At 39.6% G+C, this 18186-nt stretch overlaps 1 protein-coding gene across 4 annotated transcripts in view; it reads left to right on the top strand.

Moving 5' to 3' along the window:
• The window catches only part of LOC126336849 (mediator of RNA polymerase II transcription subunit 12), a 356148-nt gene that overhangs the window by 136688 nt on the left and 201274 nt on the right, over positions 1–18186 (top strand). For all 4 annotated transcript variants that reach the window (XM_050000939.1, XM_050000937.1, XM_050000940.1 and 1 more), the window contains one exon: positions 4216–4345. In XM_050000939.1, the coding sequence (XP_049856896.1) occupies positions 4216–4345 (130 nt within the window). The remainder of the gene's footprint in view (positions 1–4215; positions 4346–18186) is intronic.

Raw genomic sequence — 18186 nt, 5'->3', positions numbered from 1 at the left:
CTGGCATGTACTCAACAAGTTATAGGAAGCCCCCTGCAGAAATATTGAACCATGCTGCTTCTATAGCCCTCCATAATATTGCAAAAGTGTTGCAGTGCAGGATTTTGTGCATGAATTGACCTCTTGATTATGTTCCATAAATGTTCAAAGGGATTCATGTCGGGTGATATGGGTGGCCAAATCATTCACCCAAGCTGTCCAAAATTTTCTTCAAACCATATGCTAACAGTTGTGACCTAGTGACATGGCACATTGTCATCCATAACATGATGTCCATGAATGGGTGCAAATGGTCTCCAAGTAGCTGAACACAGCCATTTACAGTCAGTGATCAGTTCAGTTGGACCAGAGGACCCAGTCCATTCTATGAAAACACAGCAGCCTACACCATTATGGAGCCACCACCAGCTTGCACAATACCTTGTTGACAACTTGGGTCCATGGCTTTCTGGGGTCTGCACCAGACCAGGGTTTTCCAGTCATGTAGGTTCCAACCGATATGGTCACGAGCCCATGAGAGGTACTGCAGGCGATGTCGTACTGTTAACGAAGGCACTTGCATTGGACATCTGCTGCCATAAGCCATTAATAACATCCCACACTGATTTCTGATGGTTATTTCACACACGTTGCTTATCTGTTAGCACTGACAAATCTACATGCCGCTGCTCTCGGTCATTAAGTGTGCAGGCCTTCCGCCATTACATTGTCCTTGCTGGGAGGTAATGCTTGAAATTTGGTGTTCTCAGCACACTCTTGACATTGTGGAACTCAGAATATTGAATTTCCTAATAATTTCTGAAACATAATGTCCCATGCACCTAGCTGCAACTATCATTCTGTGTTGAAAGTCTGTTAATTCTTTTCAAGCGGCCATAATCACATTGGACACCTTTTGACATGAATCACCTAAATACCCACGACAGCTCCACCAGTGCACTACCCTTTTACATCTTTTGTATGTGATATTACCGTCATCTGCTTATGTATATATCACTATCTGATAACTTTTGTCACTTCAGTGTATACTGTCTATGAAAGGTCAAAATGAGTTTAGATCAACAAACAAGCATTGCCTAGTCATTTCTGAACATAAATGACAATAATTAATACAAATAGGGGCAAAGAGATTAATTATACTGGTACAACATAAATTTTACTTCACATGCCAAGCATGTATTTCACTTAATTCTCATAAGACATATTTATTCCTTCTCTCTTATATATTATTATAATTTTGTCACGTACAGTGATGTCACAAAAGTCTGTTACAGAAATAACAGCTGCTGCCAGTCAGTAGCTGACACTACTTGCATTTAAAATAGAAACATTTAATCTTATGCTGTTGTGTGACTGACTAACTGCACTTTTGTTTGTACCTACTCTTGGTTTAAACTTTTAGTTTGAAACCTAAATTTCCTGTCACGGATTTTTATTTTTATTTTTTCACATCACAGCATCAACTTTCAAATGTACTCACTTTGTCATCCTATTGCAACAGTGAAAATGTGCACTGAGCCTAAGAATGAACACCTCTTAATAGCTTGTTGGTTCACCTTTAGAAACCAATACAGCAGTGATTGTGCTCAGCATGTATTCAACAAGTCCTTGGTGTATTTCTGTAGGGATGTGGCACCAGATGTTTAAACATTGTTCACACAGTTCCCATAAATTGCAGGTTGATGGGTTGTGGGCATGGAGCTGATACCTGGAAGCATCCCAGATGTGTCCCACCTGGTTCAGACCTGGTGAATTTGATAGCCAAGACACCATTGTGAGTTCACTATTATGCTCCTCAAATCACTGTAGCACAGTTCTGGCCTGAACAGTTATTCTGCTAGTGAATGCCTTTGCCATTAGAGGAGACATGAAGGGTGAAGGGATGCAGTTGGTCCACAATAATGTTCACATAGGCCACATCTGTCATAGTTACTTAAATTACTGCCACAGATCTCATAGAATCTAAGGTCAGTGTTCCCCATAGCATAATACTATCTTGATCATTCTACCTCCATGGCATGACATGTTTTGAGCAGCCATTTACCTGTATTACAGTGTGTGGTGTAACAAGAAATGTGATTCATCTGATCAAACATCACATGTCTATTGATCTGTGGTCCGATCTTGAGGATCCCAAGCCCATTGCAATCATAATTGACAGTGTCATTGGGTTGACATGGAAACACAAAGGTCATGTGCTGAGGAACTCCATTTATAATGAAGTACACACTGTATACAATTATGGAAAGGGTATATTGCTACTCACCACATAAAGAAGCCACTGAGTCACAGGCACGCGCAACAAGAAAGAATGCTGGAAATATTCAGCTTTCAGACAAAGTCCTTCGTCAGAAGTAGAAAACACACAGCACACATTCATACAAGCCCGACTAGTGCCTAGAGGTGACAGTGTTCATATGTACATGTGTTGTGATTGTGTGAATATGTGTGAGTTTTCTACATTTGATGAATGACTTCGTCCAAAAGCTGAACGTTTCTAGCTTTTTTTTTTTTTTTTTCATCATGCCTCTCTGCTACTAGTTTATCCTTTCCATAAACTACATTTGTTTATATTGAGGGTTAACTACAAGTCTTTGCAACACGTGATCCCTTGGTGGTCATCCTGCATTTTGTTACAATGTTCTGCCATTGTCACTTCCCTGTATTCAACAAAATTGTCTGTGAACAGGCTCAGGAAGCTTCCTCTGTTATCCACCAAATGGATTGTAAGTATCACAAACAGTAATGACCCTCTAACACACATGAGGTACTCCAGAAGTTACTTTCATGTCTGATGACTTCTCTCCATTAAAAATTACATACTGAGGTCTATCTGCAAGAAAGTACTTAGTCCAATCATAAAGCTGGCCATTATTCTGTAAGACTCTTATTTCATGAAGTCAGTGGCTGTGTTGAAATGTATAAAATGCTCTATGAAAATTGAGAAGCACAACATTAAGCTGAGTGTACCTGTCTTCTGCCTTCTGGATATCATGGATATTTGCAAAATTCATGTTGATTCCTATAGAGGAATTTTTTATCTTCAAACAACTTATAATACTCAAGCATATAATCTGCCTCATAATTCTATAACAGATTAAATATTGTAAAATAACAAACAAACACACAAACAAAATTTCTAGCTTTCGCAACCAACGGTTGCTTCTTCATGAAAGAGGGAAGGAGAGGGAAAGACGAAAGGATGTGGGTTTTAAGGGAGAGGGTAAGGAGTCATTCCAATCCCGGGAATGGAAAGACTTACCTTAGGGGGGTCCCGTTACCCACCTGACATTGTAGCTCCCAGTGCAAAGCCTCCTTCAATACTTGTCTAGATATTATAAGATCAATCACAGTGCAAACAGTAGAGGCATGTCCTGCTCAACAAATTTTCCTTTTTTTGTTGAAATATCATATATTTCCAAGCCATTGTATGTGAGTTCAGTAGTTTCCAAGTTCATCAAGCAATGTCTATCACATTTATTATATGAAATTCACTATCTGAATATTTGCTCATGAATTTATGTGGAAAGGATGCACACAGTTATAGAATGCAGCAGTAGATGAAAAATGAAACAACTTTGAACATGGGCATAATTCTTGACATAGCTCCTATGTTTACACAGCACTCCCAAACCAGGTTTATTGATTTCCCAGTACTGCTTATGATTGCTCAGATAATCTTGCCAATATTAAATTCATTTTCGAAATAAACATAGCTGCTGAATTTCCTTTACACAATCGATTTTTGCCCCCATGTAAGCACTCGACCATTTTCAAAACATTCTTGGGTTGTTAGGTTCCATTTTCACTCACTCATTTTCAAAACATTCTTGGTTGTCAGGTTCCATTTTTAAGTTTTCATTCTCCAGAAGCTGTGTTGTATTTACATTGAACTAAAACATCAAATAACAGTTTCCACTGTGCCCTCGCAACCCCCACCCCACAAAAAGAAGTGTCATTATTACAAGTCAGGCACTTATCCTTGCAATCTGCCAATGTAAGATAAAAATGTAAATGCCAACTAAATAAATTTGAAGTGAGAACATTGACATAAACCCATAGTATTTAAGGTTAAGGTATAGTGAGCCTATCTAATACATCTTTTAGCCCCATTGTGTTAAATGTATTGCGATACCAAATGCAGAACACGTAACATACAAGAATTCTACAGTTTCTCAGTGTGATAATTACACAGTATATATGCTACTGTTTCAGATCCTCAAGGAGTTACCAGAAGTGGAATCCCAGCTTGCAGCAAAGGGCTCAAATCTTGTTCGGAGTTATACAACTTCACTCAGCCTGTATGTTGTTGGAGTATTGCGTCGTTACCATTCTTGCCTTTTGTGTAAGTAAAGATATACTTCTCAACAGCTCTTCATCATCAGTAAGGAACAACTCCAAAGTCGTGAGTGAGCAACAAAAAAGTGCTGAGATGTAGTCAACTGGTCAAGATGACATGATTTTGTACACCATAATTTATCCCAGAATCATGATAGGAAACAAATAAAACAACTTACGTTCTAGAATGGTTATGCAATCAGTTGCAAAGCACCTGTCACATTCAAACTCTGTCTTATTGAATGTTTAAAATGCACAAAGGTTTCCATTAGTAAAAACAGGAATTAGAGTTGTGGAAACTCTACTTGAGATTGTCACTGTGTACCAAGTCAAGAGCTTGTCACCATTAGCTTTTTTATGAGGTTTAAACAAACAAAATATAGTTTTTAGTGCTTTGACATTTATTCATCCACATCTATGTCTACATGGATATTCTGCAAATAACACTTAAGTGCCTGGGAGAGGGTTCATCAAATCACCTTCACAATAGTTCTCTGTTATTCCACTCTCGTACAGCACGCAGAAAAAATGAACACTTATTTCTTTCCGTGCAAGCTCTACTTTACTTTATTCCATTATGATGATTGTTTCTCGATATGTCAGTTGGCATTCAGAGGAGAAAGTTGGTGATTGAAATTTCATGAGAAGATCTTCCCACAATGAGAAATGCCTTGTTTTAATTATGTCCACGCCAAATCCTGTATCATTTCTGTGGCACTCTCCCCCCAATTTCGTGGTAATACAAAACATGCTGCTCTTCTTTGAACTTTTTTGATGTTCTCCATTAATCCTATCTGGTAAGGATCCCACACCACATAGCAGTACTCCAAAAGAGGATGGACAATCATAGTATAGGCAGTCTCTTTAGTAGAACTGTTGCATCATGTAAGTGTTCTGCCAATAAATCAGTCTTACGTTTGTCTTCCCCACAAGATTTTCAGTGTGTTCTTTCCACTTTAAGTTGTTCTTAATTGTAATTCCTAGGCATTTAGTTGAGTTTACAGCCTTTAGAATTGATTGATTTATTGTGTAACTGAAGTTTAATGGATCTCCCGCTTTTCATTATTTAGGGTCAATTGCCAATTTTCGCACCATACTGATATGCTTTATAAATTGTTTTGCAATTTGTTTTGATCCTGTGATGACTTTACTAGACGATAAATGTCAGCATCATCTGCAAACAACCTAAAATGGCTGCTCAGATTGTCTTCTAAATTGTTTATATAGGTAAGGAATAACAGAGGGCCTATAACATTACTTTTGGTAATGCCAGAAATCACTTCTGTTTTACTTGATGACTTTCCATCAATTGCTGTGAACTGTGACCTCTCTGACAGGAAATCATGAATTTTTTTGCATAACTTAGACGATATTCCATAAGCATGCAATTTGATCACAATCCAATTGTGAGGTACAGTGTTAAAAGCCTTCTGGAAATCTAGAAATACAGATTCAATTTTAAACCCCTTGTCAATAACACACAACACTTCATGTGAGTACAGAACTAGTTGTGTTTCAGAAGAACGATCTTTCCTAAATCCGTGTTGTCTACGTGTCAATAGACCATTCTCTTTGATGTAATTTATGATGTTGGAACACAGTATGTGTTCCAAACTCCTGCTGCATATCGGTGTTAATGATATGGGCCTGTAATTTAGTGGCTTGCTCCTATTTCCTTTCTTGAATATCGGTGTGACCTGGGCAACTTTGAATATCGGTGTGACCTGGACAACTTTCCAGTCTTCGGGGTACAAATCTTTTGTCAAGCAATCAGTTGTATATGATTGTTAAGTATGGGGCTACTGCATCAGCACACTCTGAAAGGAATGTGATTGGTATACACTTTGGACTGGAAGACTTGCTTTTATTAAGTGATTTAAGTTGCTTCGCTACTCTGAGGGTATCTACTTCTAAGTTACTCACATTGGTAGCTGTTCTTGATTCTAATTCTGCAATATTTTCTTTGTCTTCTTAGCAGCACTGTCATTGATAGTATTTCCATTGTTATCACACAGAAAAGACACTAATTGTGTCTTGCTGCAAGCATACTTTACATATGACCAGAATCTCTTTGGATTTCTTGCCAGGTTTCGAGACAGAGTTTTATTGTGGAAACTGTTGTAAGCATCTCACATTATGGTCTGTGCTAAACTTTGAGCTTCTGTTAAAGATTGGCAATCTTGGGGATTTTGCATTCATTTCAGTTTGGTATGCTATTTCGTTGTTTCTGCAACAATGTTCTAACCTGTTTTGTGTACCAAAGCGATCAGCTCCATCATTTGTTAATTTATTTGGTATAAATCTCTGAATTACTGCCAATACTATTTCTTTGAATAGAAGCCATATCTGGTCTACACTTACATTGTTAATTTGGAAGGAGTGGAGACTGTCTCTCAAGAATGTGTCAAGCAAATTTTTATATGCTTTCTTCAATAGGTATATTTTTTGTTTCTTTTTGGAGGATTTGAGAGCTTTCGGTATTTAGTCCCGCTATGACAACGGTGTGTTCACTAATCCTGATATCAAGTGGGTTTTCACAAGCATTTACTATTCGAGTGAGCTCACAGACTAACTGTGCGAAGTTTCAGATGTTGTTTAATGCATACCTCTGTATTTAAACATATATTTTCAACAAAATATCGAACATAAATTGAAGTCACCACCAACTATAATTGTATGAGTCAGGTACAAAATTAGACTCAAGTTTTCTTTGAACCTCTGAGCAGTTGTATCATATGATTTGGGAGGTCTGTGAAAGGATCCAATTATTATTTTATTCCAGTTGCCAAGATTGACCTCTACCCATACTAACTCACAGGAACTATCTACTTCAGTTTCCCTACAAGATAAACTACTTCTAACAGCAAAAAACTCACCACTGCCAACTGTTTTTAGGCTATTCTTTCCGAATACTGTTAGATCCTTTGCAAAAATTTTGGCTGAACTTATCTTCGGCTTTAGCCTATAATGATTTGATCATCAATGTTTTCTATTAGCACTTGGAGCTCTGGTACTTTCCCAACACAGCTACAACAATTTACAACTATTATACCAGTGATTCCTAGATCTATGTTCTTTCTGTGTTTGACCTGCACTCTTTGAGACTGAAGCCCTTTTTGTGTTTCCCCGAAGACCTCTAACCTAAAAAAAACTTCCCAGTCCACAACACACAGTCCCTGCTACCTGTGTAGCTGCATCTTGCGTGCAGTGGACTCTTGACGTATTTAGAGCAACCCTAAACCCCACCACGTTTTGGCGCAAGTTGAGAAATCTGCAGCCTACATGGTTGTAGAACCATCTATGCCTCTTATTCACACACCCCACTCGGTCTATACCAAAGATCCGCAATTGTTCCTATTGACCGTACTGAAAATGGGGAGCTCTGCTTTCACCTCACAAGCAAGGATGGCAGTCTTTACTACTTCTGACAGCCACTCAAAACCAGAGAGAATCTCTTCTGGTCCATCTAACATCGGAGCTCCCAACTACCAATATCTCCCCCTCTGTGATTACCCATATCTTGTAGGCTGAGAGGTTTCCTCTGAAACAGGACAGATGACTGCATCTGACTGAGTGACAGTGTCAGCCACAGACAACATGTGGAACCTGTTTGTCATTACTAATCAGCGAGGTCTTACGTTCAGTCCCCTGGGAAGTCTTTCATCACCTGCCACATCCCGAGAAGACCTCCCAGTTGACCATGGGTGAGGGGTCAACCTCACTGCGAGCAGTAATGGGGCTGGCCACTGGTGTGACCAGTGGCTGACTCATGGTTCTTGCTGGACGTCCACTGGATCCCCATGGCCGGCTCACAACATTGTCACCAACTAGCTCGCACCCACATACAACAATCACAGTCTCTGACCTACTAAAGACTGTGGAAAACTACACTACACAGACAAACAAAGAACTACTGAAACATGCTACAGAACTCTACTATAGACACTGATGAGAACACAAAAACTGTGTCTAATAAATTAGATTAACCCATAGAGATTCAAAAACTAAACTGCCAAAGCATTCAGATGACACTAAATAATTCACTCCTGATTAGGATCTTGTAATACGTCACAAAATCGATTTACTTTTGATACAAATGAAAATGCAAGAGCTATGTCTATTAAGTATTAAATTAACACACAGAAATTCAAGAAGATAAACTACCAAAGCAGACAGATGGAAACTATATAATTCACTCCAGGTTAGGAACTAATAAAATGTCACAATATCGGTTACTTCCCAGTTCCTGCTTGTTTCTTGGCCAGCTGCTACTGACTGACTAACGCCATGAGTGGTCAGTACATTTCAAAGCAAACATAAAAAGGCCATTGACACTTGCAGTGGAACTTTGTTTTGCTAAGTTTGGAAACGAAAAGTTCAGGGAGAAGAAATAAATGTTTGTTGATGTAATTCTGATAGGGAGGACTGGTTTTCCATCTGATCTCTTGATAATCATATAGGTGGTTGTCTTTTCTCCAAAGGTTTCTTTAATTTCCTTTAGGCAGTATCTACCTTACCCCTAGTGATAACATGCTTCTACCTCCTTACATTTGTCTTCTAGCCATTCTTGTTTAGCCATTTTGCACTTCCTGTCAATTTTGTTTTTTAGACATTTGTATTGCCCTTCACCTGCATCATTTACTGCATTTTTATATTTTCTCTTTCCATCGATCAAATTCAATCTCCCTTTGTGTTACCCAAGGATTTCTGCTAGCCCTAATTTTTTTCCTACTTGATCCTCTGCTGCCTTCACTATTTCATCTGTCAAAGCTGTTGTATTACTTTCCCCTTTTCTTGGCAATCATTCCCCAATACTCCCTCTACAACCTCTTGTTCTTTCAGTTTATGCAAGTTCCATCTCCTTAAATTCCTGCCTTTTTGCAGTTTCTTCAGTTTTAATCTGCAGTTCATAGTCAACAAATTGTGGTCAGAGTCCTCATCTGCCCCTAGATATGTCTTACAATTTAAAACCTGGCTCCTAAATCTCTGTCTCACCATTATATAATCAATCTAAAACCTTCTGGTTTCTCCAGGTCTCGTCCATGCGTACAACATTCTCTTATGATTCTTAAACCAACTGCCAGGTGTGATTAAATTATGTTCTGTGCAAAATTGTATCAGGCAGCTTCCTTTTTTGTTCCTTTTCCCCAGTCTATATTCACCTACTACTTTTCCTTCCTTCCTTTTTGTACTATTGAATTCCAGTCCCCCATGGCCATTAAATTTTTGGCTCCCTTAAGAATATGAATAATTTCTTTTATCTCATCATATGTATCTTCAATCTCCTCCTCATCTGCAGAGCTAGTTGGCCATTATTAAACCTACTCCTGCATTACACCTATTTAATTTTGTATTTATAACCCAGTATTTACCTGACCAGAAGTGATGCTCCTCCTGCCACTGAACTTCACTAATTCCCACTACATCTAACTTTAACTTATCCATTTCCTTTTTTAATTTTCTAACCTATCTGCCCAATTAAGGGATCTGACATTCCATGCCCCAATCTATAGTATGCCAGTTTTGTTTCTCTTAATGAAGACATCCTTCTGATTAGTCCCCAACCGGAGATCCAAATGGGGAACTATTTTACCTCCAGAATGTTTTACCCAAGAGGGTGCCATCATCATTTAACCATACAGTAGAGTTGCATGCCCTCAGGAAAAATCACGGCTGTAGTTTCCCCTTGCTTTCAGCTGTTTGGAGTACCAGCACAGCAAGAATTTTTTGGTTGATGTTACAAGGCCAGATCAGTCAATCATCCGGTCTGTTGCCCCTGTAACTACTGAAAAGTTGTTGCCCCACTTCAGGAACCACACATTTGCTGGTCTCCCAAGAGATACCCTTCTGTTGTGGTTGCACCTGCGGTATGGCTATATGTATTGCTGAGGCACGCAAGCCTCCCAACCAATGGCAATGTCTGTGTTTCATCGAGGGAAGACCCAACAGCTTAGTCCACTTTTATATGTTCTTTGAGAGTAACTGTCTGCCATTCAGTACTTCCTGTATGTGGTGAGTAGCAATTTATCCATGTTATATTAATGTTATTCAATCTTCTTTTTTTTTAAATGTAAGCACAGGCTGAAACTTCAAAAACAGATATGCTACAGCTGCATACAGTGCTTGAGTGGGGCAAAGAAGTAAGATACAGTGCTTGAATGGAGCAAAGAAGTAAGATACAGGTCTGTTTTCAGAAGTATTTGGGTTAAAATCCCTATCCAGCCAGCCTGATTTTGTTTTTCCATGTATTTCTTAAATCTCTTCAGGCAAATGTAGGCAAGTTCACTCGCCAATGCCACTGCTGGTTTCATTCTTTATCCAAGCTTCTATCCCATTGTTAAAAAAACTCAGTGTCAATGAGATGTTAAAAGCCTAATTTCCAGTTATTATGCCTTTTTCCCCATTCCACTCACATATGCAGCCCAAGACGAATGACTGTTTAAATGTCTCTGTGTGTGCTGTAATTAATCTGATCTAGTCCTCACGGTCACTATGGAAGTAATGTGTAGGCGCCTTTTGTATATTCCTTAAGCCATCATTTAAAGCTGGTGTTACTGGAAGAAAAAAATGATATATCCTTTCACTTGGGAATGAGATTCTGTAAACTATAGGTTGGGACATTAAAAAGTAGCATCCGTTTTTGGCAAATTGCCACTTATTTTGCCCAAAATAAGCCTCTGTCTTTGGCATAATGAGCATCTATTTTTATTGAAACAAGTATCTTTCTCTTTTGCAAATCTTTATACATATAAATTTAGAAGTTTGCCTTCTACGTAAGGGAAGACAAAATTGATATCTCACACACACACACACACACACACACACACATATATATATATATATATATATATATATATATGGTAATGAGGATATATATATATATATATATATATATATATATATATATATATATATAAAGAAATTTCCACATGGGAAAAATATATTAAAAACAAAGATTCCAAGACTTACCAAGCGGGAAAGCGCCGGCAGACAGGCACATGAACAAAACACACACACAGAATTACTAGCTTTCGCAACCGATGGTTGCTTCTTCAGGAAGGAGAGGGAAAGACGAAAGGATGTGGGTTTTAAGGGAGAGGGTAAGGAGTCATTCCAATCCCGGGAGCGGAAAGACTTCCCTTAGGGGAAAAAAAGGACAGGTGTATACTCGCGCACACACACACACACACACACACACACACACACACACACATCCATCCTCACATACCATGCGGACAGTGTTTGTTGGTAATGAGGATCACCCTGTGGCTAAACATGCCTTGATGCACGGCCAGCACATCTTGGCGCAGTGTTACACCGTCCGAGTTATCTGGATACTTCCCACCAACACCAACCTATCCGAACTCCGGAGATGGGAACTCGCCCTTCAGTATATCCTCTCTTCTCGATTTCCGCCAGGCCTCAACCTCCGCTAATTTCAAGTTGCCGCCGCTCATACCTCACCTGTCTTTCAACAACTTCTTTGCCTCTGTACTTCCGCCTTGACTGACATCTCTGCCCTTACTCTTTGCCTTTAAATATGTCTGCTTGTGTCTGTGTATGTGCGGATGGATATGTGTGTGTGTGTGTGTGTGTGTGTGTGTGTGTGTGTGTGTGTGTGTGTGTGTGTGTGTGCGCGAGTGTACACCTGTCCTTTTTTTCCCCTAAGGGAAGTCTTTCCGCTCCCGGGATTGGAATGACTCCTTACCCTCTCCCTTAAAACCCACATCCTTTCGTCTTTCCCTCTCCTTCCTGAAGAAGCAACTATCGGTTGCGAAAGCTAGTAATTCTGTGTGTGTGTTTGTGTGTTTTGTTCATGTGCCTGTCTGCCGGCGCTTTCCCGCTTGGTAAGTCTTGGAATCTTTGTTACATCAAACCCACCAACAAGCAACAGTACCTCCATTATGACAGCTGCCACCCATTCCATTTCAAACGGTCCCTTCGTGGCAAACGAATCTGCTCTAGTCCTGAATCCCTGAACCATTACACCAACAACCTGAAAACAGGTTTCGCATCCCGCAACTACCCTCCCGACCTGGTACAGAAGCAAATAACCAGAGCCACTTCCTCATCCCCTCAAAGCCAGAACCTCTCACAGAAGAAACCCAAAAGTGCCCCACTTGTGACAGGATACTTCCCGGGACTGAATCAGGCTCTGAATGTGGCTCTCCAGCAGGGATACGACTTCCTAAAATCCTGCCCCGAAATGAGATCCATCCTTCATTAAATCCTCCCCACTCCACCAAGAGTGTCTTTCCGCCGTCCACCTAACCTTTGTAACCTCTTGGTTCATCCCTATGAAATCCCCAAGCCACCTTCCCTACCATCTGGCTCCTACCCTTGTAACTGCCTGCGGTGTAAAACCTGTCCTATGCACGATCCCACCACCACCTACTTAAGTCCTGTAACCTAGAAGGCATACACGATCAAAGGCAGAGCCACGTGTGAAAGCACCCACGTGATTCACCAACTGACCTGCCTACACTGTGACGCTTTCTATGTGGGAATGACCAGCAACAAACTGTCCATTCGCATGAAAGGACACAGGCAGACAGTGTTTGTTGGTAATGAGGATCACCCTGTGGCTAAACATGCCTTGGTGCACGGCCAGCACATCTTGGCACAGTGTTACACCCTCCGGGTTATCTGGATACTTCCCACCAACACCAACCTATCCGAACTGCGGAGATGGGAACTTGCCCTTCAATATATCCTCTCTTCTCGTTATCCACCAGGCCTCAATCTCCGCTAATTTCAAGTTGCCGCCACTCATACCTCACCTGTCATTCAACATCATCTTTGCCTCTGCACTTCCGCCTCGACTGACATCTCTGCCGAAACTCTTTGCCTGTAAATATGTCTGCTTGTATCTGTATATGTATGGATGGATATGTGTGTGTGTGTGTGTGTGTGTGCGCGAGTGTACACCTGTCCTTTTTTCCCCTTAAGGTAAGTCTTTCCGCTCCCGGGATTGGAATGACTCCTTACCCTCTCCCTTAAAACCCACATCCTTTCGTCTTTCCCTCTCCTTCCCTCTTTCCTGAAGAAGCAACCGTTGGTTGCGAAAGCTCGAAATTTTGTGTGTGTGTTTGTGTGTTATTTTATTGTGCCTGTCTACCGGCGCTTTCCTGCTTGGTAAGTCTTGGAATCTTTGGTTTTAATAAATTTTTCCCATATGGAAGTTTCTTTCTATTTTATTTACACCGTTTGTGTGTTATTTTATTGTGCCTGTCTACCGGCGCTTTCCCGCTTGGTAAGTCTTGGAATCTTTGTTTTTAATATATATATATTATTGGAGATAAAATAATAATAAGAGAATAAGTAGTTTTTGCTTGTTTTCTTCTTTTGGCTTTATTTAAGCTTTCAGCAAATGATTGTTTCTTTTGAGAAGCAGCTGCATTTCTTTGCTGGTGGACCGAGTGCTTCTCTAATTTAATGTGTTTCTTGACATTATCTTTCTTTTCCCATTCTGTTCAATAATTGCAAAATCTGCAGAACACAGATTTCAAATCTGAAGTCCCATTTAGCATATTGTAGGGCCCTTTCATGGGCTGTGCAACTCATACTTGACAACACTACAACAATAACAAGGTCCTTATAATGAAAGTAGAAACAAAAATATTTGCACTGTAGAGGAAGACTCTCGGTAAGCTTAATAAAGTGTAGACACTACATTGTAGCAAGTGGCTGTGAGTGTAAACAAATGAGACATTTAAAAGCATAATAGTTGAGCAGTGTGTGTGTGTGGGGGGGGGGGGCGGGGGGGGGGGGGGGGGGGGGGGAAAGCCCTGCCTTTTCTTGCAGCTCAGCCAGACTACACCCATTTTCTGGGTCTCTGTGAAAGTTGAATTGACACATCAATTGCTGATACTTTCTAGTGTAATGAAAATCATACTTGAACCCCATGATGGACCAGGATTAGTCTTTGTGCTCAATTACAAATAAGAAAAGAAAATAACTAACCACACATAACTCTAAGCAAAGCAGAGTGCAAAAAGTACAGGGTGTCCCACTGAAACCTCTCTTATTCCAAAGACCCAGGAAAAAAACCACAGTAGATACGACAATTAAAAATGCACCACATTGTAGAGCATCTAAAAGAATTTATTTATTTATCATCAATACACCTCTACATGTGACCATTTGTAGCACGAAGAATATCAAATCTATATTCAATTTCTTGAACCCTCTGTTATTGTTGCAATCACATTAGTGATACGATGTCGCAACATCGGAATATCATTCACTTTGGTTGCATACACGCAGTCCTTCATGAATCCCCACATGAAGAAATCAAGCGGCTTAATGTCAGGTGAACGTGGTGGCCAGGCAATGGGCCCTCCATGTCCGATTCAGCAATTGGGAAATGTCCTATCCAGTGACTTGCGAACAGCCGTTGACCAATGCAGTGAAGCTCCGTCTTGTTGAAAAATGATGTTGGATTGCAAGTCTTGAATCTGAGGGTACACAAACTGCTCCAACATGTCCAGATACACTGACCCATTTACTGTTTTTTCCGCAAAGAATGAACGCTCCAACAGTCCTGTCGTTCATTAGCCCGCACCAAATGTTTAGCTTAGGGCTATTACAAACATGTTCAATGACAACATGTGGATTTTGCGATCCCCAAATCCAAACATTGTGACTCTTAACCCTTCCTGGTAGATGAAAGGTTGCCTCATCTGAGAATAAACATCTTTCCAGGAAGCTGGCATCCATATCAGTAGGCTGAAGCATATCCACAGCGAATTGTTGGCGGCATGGTTTGTAGTTCAGTGTCAGATGTTTCAGAATTTGCACTTTGTAAGCACAAATACGTAGATGCTGGTGAACTACACGATGTAACGTTGATCGAGGTACATCAAGTTTCCTAGAGTCTTGACAAATTGACTTACATGGGCTTCTGAGAAACGTTTGTCTAATCTCCTCCACTATCTCTTCTGAAACTCTGTATCGTGCACTGCCAGAATGTTTCAGAACATTTCCTGTTGCCAGAAATGTCCTATACCATTCCTTAACTGTTTTCACATCAGATGGATCACATTCATGCACACGACGATAATTTCTTTTGCACAGTAATCAGCGATTTTGTTCCTGCAAACCACTCTACTGCTTGCGTGCACTGCTGTGGAGTCGCCTTTTTCACTTCATGTGACCATGCTGCACTGTGGCAATGATATTTGTCACTTCTGGTGCAGGGATATAAATTCTTTGAGATGCTCTACAATGTGGTACATTTTTCATTGTCATATCTACTGTGGTTTTTCTCTCCTGAGTCCTTGAAATCAGGGACATTTGAGTGGGACACCCTGTATTTGGACATGTCTACCATGAAATTGCTTGCTGAGATTGACAGCTTTGTGAACAAGTTGGTTCAGGCCCAAATTCTCCTGGTATCTTATGCAATCTTAGTTCAAAATACCCTGCACTTAAAACTGCCACGTTATAGTGTACACAATTTTTCATAATATCACCTTTATTTAGCAGACAAATGTTCACACTTCTTTGTTCTAAGATGTTTAGTCCCACAGCTGAGTAGTACATTGGCATATGCACCATGTATTTCATAGGGATCATTCAACTACCCACTGTTTGACATGGGACCAGGTGACTCTTTTAGAGTACACTGATGCATTGTTGTGTTCATGCAAAGATGTGCTGTTTATTTTGCAAATGAGTTCTTATACACTTTCTCGATCCAAATTGGGCTTTGCCAGTTGTTGCACAATACTGGTAACTGAAAAATGGTTTCTGTTTTGATATTTATGTGTAGAAAATAAAGCTCCATCAAACTACCTCTAATAAAATAGTTCATCTGGATACAGTTTACTATGAAATAGCATTTATAATGTAAATTTGCATTTTTATGTTTTAAGGCAGAAATTGCATCTACATTTGCATTTGAGGTTTTCGGGTCCCTGCCATTGGGTATATACAAATAACTGTATCCTACAAAAGCGAAATAGCTGTATTAAATGTAGTAAAGCAGCAGACATCAGGAATATTGTGTACATAACCTCAAGTAAAGCAAGAACATTATCATGTTGCTGCAGGTTTGTGTAAAGTCAAATAGTGATGGATCAAGACTCTCGCGCGAAGGACAAAAGATAAAGGCCATGAAGTAACAACTGTAAAGCAGAAAGAAAGAATCAGTTGCATGAAGCATACAAATTACTTACTATTGTGCCTCCATTAGCTTCTGTGATCGAGAACAAGTTCATACAATGAAGTTTTAAACCATAACCCTTATAAGCTGAAATGGCCACATCTCAAACCATCACAGCACCTTATGCTGCCATCTCACACTGAATATGAAATATTCCGTTTTGAAGCTTCCATATTGTGAATTACTGGAGATTCAGTTCTTAGAGCTTGGACACAGATCTTCACCTTTTATCTTCACACTGTGCTGTGGTTAACCTTATGGCAGATTAAAACTGTGCTCTGGACTGGAACTAAAACCAGATCTTAGTGTTCATTCTTATCAAATCAACAGTTTGCTTATCTCTCATGATCTGGCAGTGTTTTATATGGTGACATGGTAAGTTAGGAGATGCTGTTGCACTGATAAATGCAATTCTTGAGGCTAGGTAAAGAGGTATTAAAACTCGGAAAATATTTCACCAGAGTTATTGGATGGTTTACAAACACTTCTGGAGGCATACTGTTTTCAGATAGTGTTATCATTTGCACTGTTAAGTTACCTTTATACTATGCTTTCTTTCCCAACAGTTTTAAAGATATTGAGATAGTGTCTTGTCAGTATATTATAAACAAGAGACTGGTATATTTCAGGTTACCATTTCAGTTTGTGATCAACAGTACGACATCCATGAAGATTAATGTATTTCACTTCCTGCTTCCTTTCTTATGCATAATTTTGTGTTTTATGCTCTTCATCCAGCCTACCAAAAATTATGTCCCAATTACAGCCAGTGATCAAAACATTAGTAGACTAAACTAGCTTATTATTATCAGATGATACATATGTATGTTCACTTTTTGCTGTTCATATCACATTTCAGACCTTTGAGGTAAATGTGGAGAATTGTACTTACAGATACTTACATAAGATATAAAGAATAGCAGATTTGGAGGGGAGAACTATGTAGCTTTTAAAACCAAAGCTATCTGTGTAAGGTGAAAGGGGACAAAGTGATGGAAACAGTATAACTTTCTCAGGAATAAGTGGAAAATTGTAAAATTTCAGCAGAAAATGAAATGCAAGCAACGAACCAGGTCTGAATACCAGAGACAATAAATAGTATTTGTAGATTAGAACTCAATTGCAAATATGTAAGAGACAAAGTTTTCCTTCAACAAATAAACATGAGGAAGGCAGGAAAAAAGAAACAACAGTAAATAGTGAATACAATTAAACAATAAAGAAAAAATAATGAAACAAATGTGAAAGAGAAGTGAAAAGGAGACACAAATAACTAAATATGGAGGGTAGGGCAAAGAAGAAGAAGAAAACGGAGGAGCAGGACAAATGGAAAGTTAGTAGAAAGCACAGTAGAAGCTGAGCCAGGTGCATGCTGTACAGGGGCTTTTCATTTGTGATGTTCTAAGGTATTAATGCATGGCAGAAGAATCTACCTTTTGCAATAATATGTGGACCTGTAAAATTAAGACACCAAAAATGTAGGAAAATAAAAATGGAATGACATGCAAGTGAAATAAACTCAAACTCATAAAGCAGGTCAAAATTTTTATTTCTTGCAATTGCTTACGAAACATCATACAGAAATCTCAAGGCTGGTGTGATTTGCATACACACAACTTAACTTGGTAATTGGCCATATAATAATTGGGGGCAGACAGGTGGGGGGGGGGGGGGGGAGGTGG

This window comes from Schistocerca gregaria, chromosome 2 (assembly GCF_023897955.1).
Source record: "Schistocerca gregaria isolate iqSchGreg1 chromosome 2, iqSchGreg1.2, whole genome shotgun sequence".
In the NCBI taxonomy this organism is placed as follows: domain Eukaryota; kingdom Metazoa; phylum Arthropoda; class Insecta; order Orthoptera; family Acrididae; genus Schistocerca; species Schistocerca gregaria.
The sequence above is the reverse complement of the archived record's forward strand: the minus strand, read 5'-3'. Positions and strand labels throughout refer to the sequence as shown.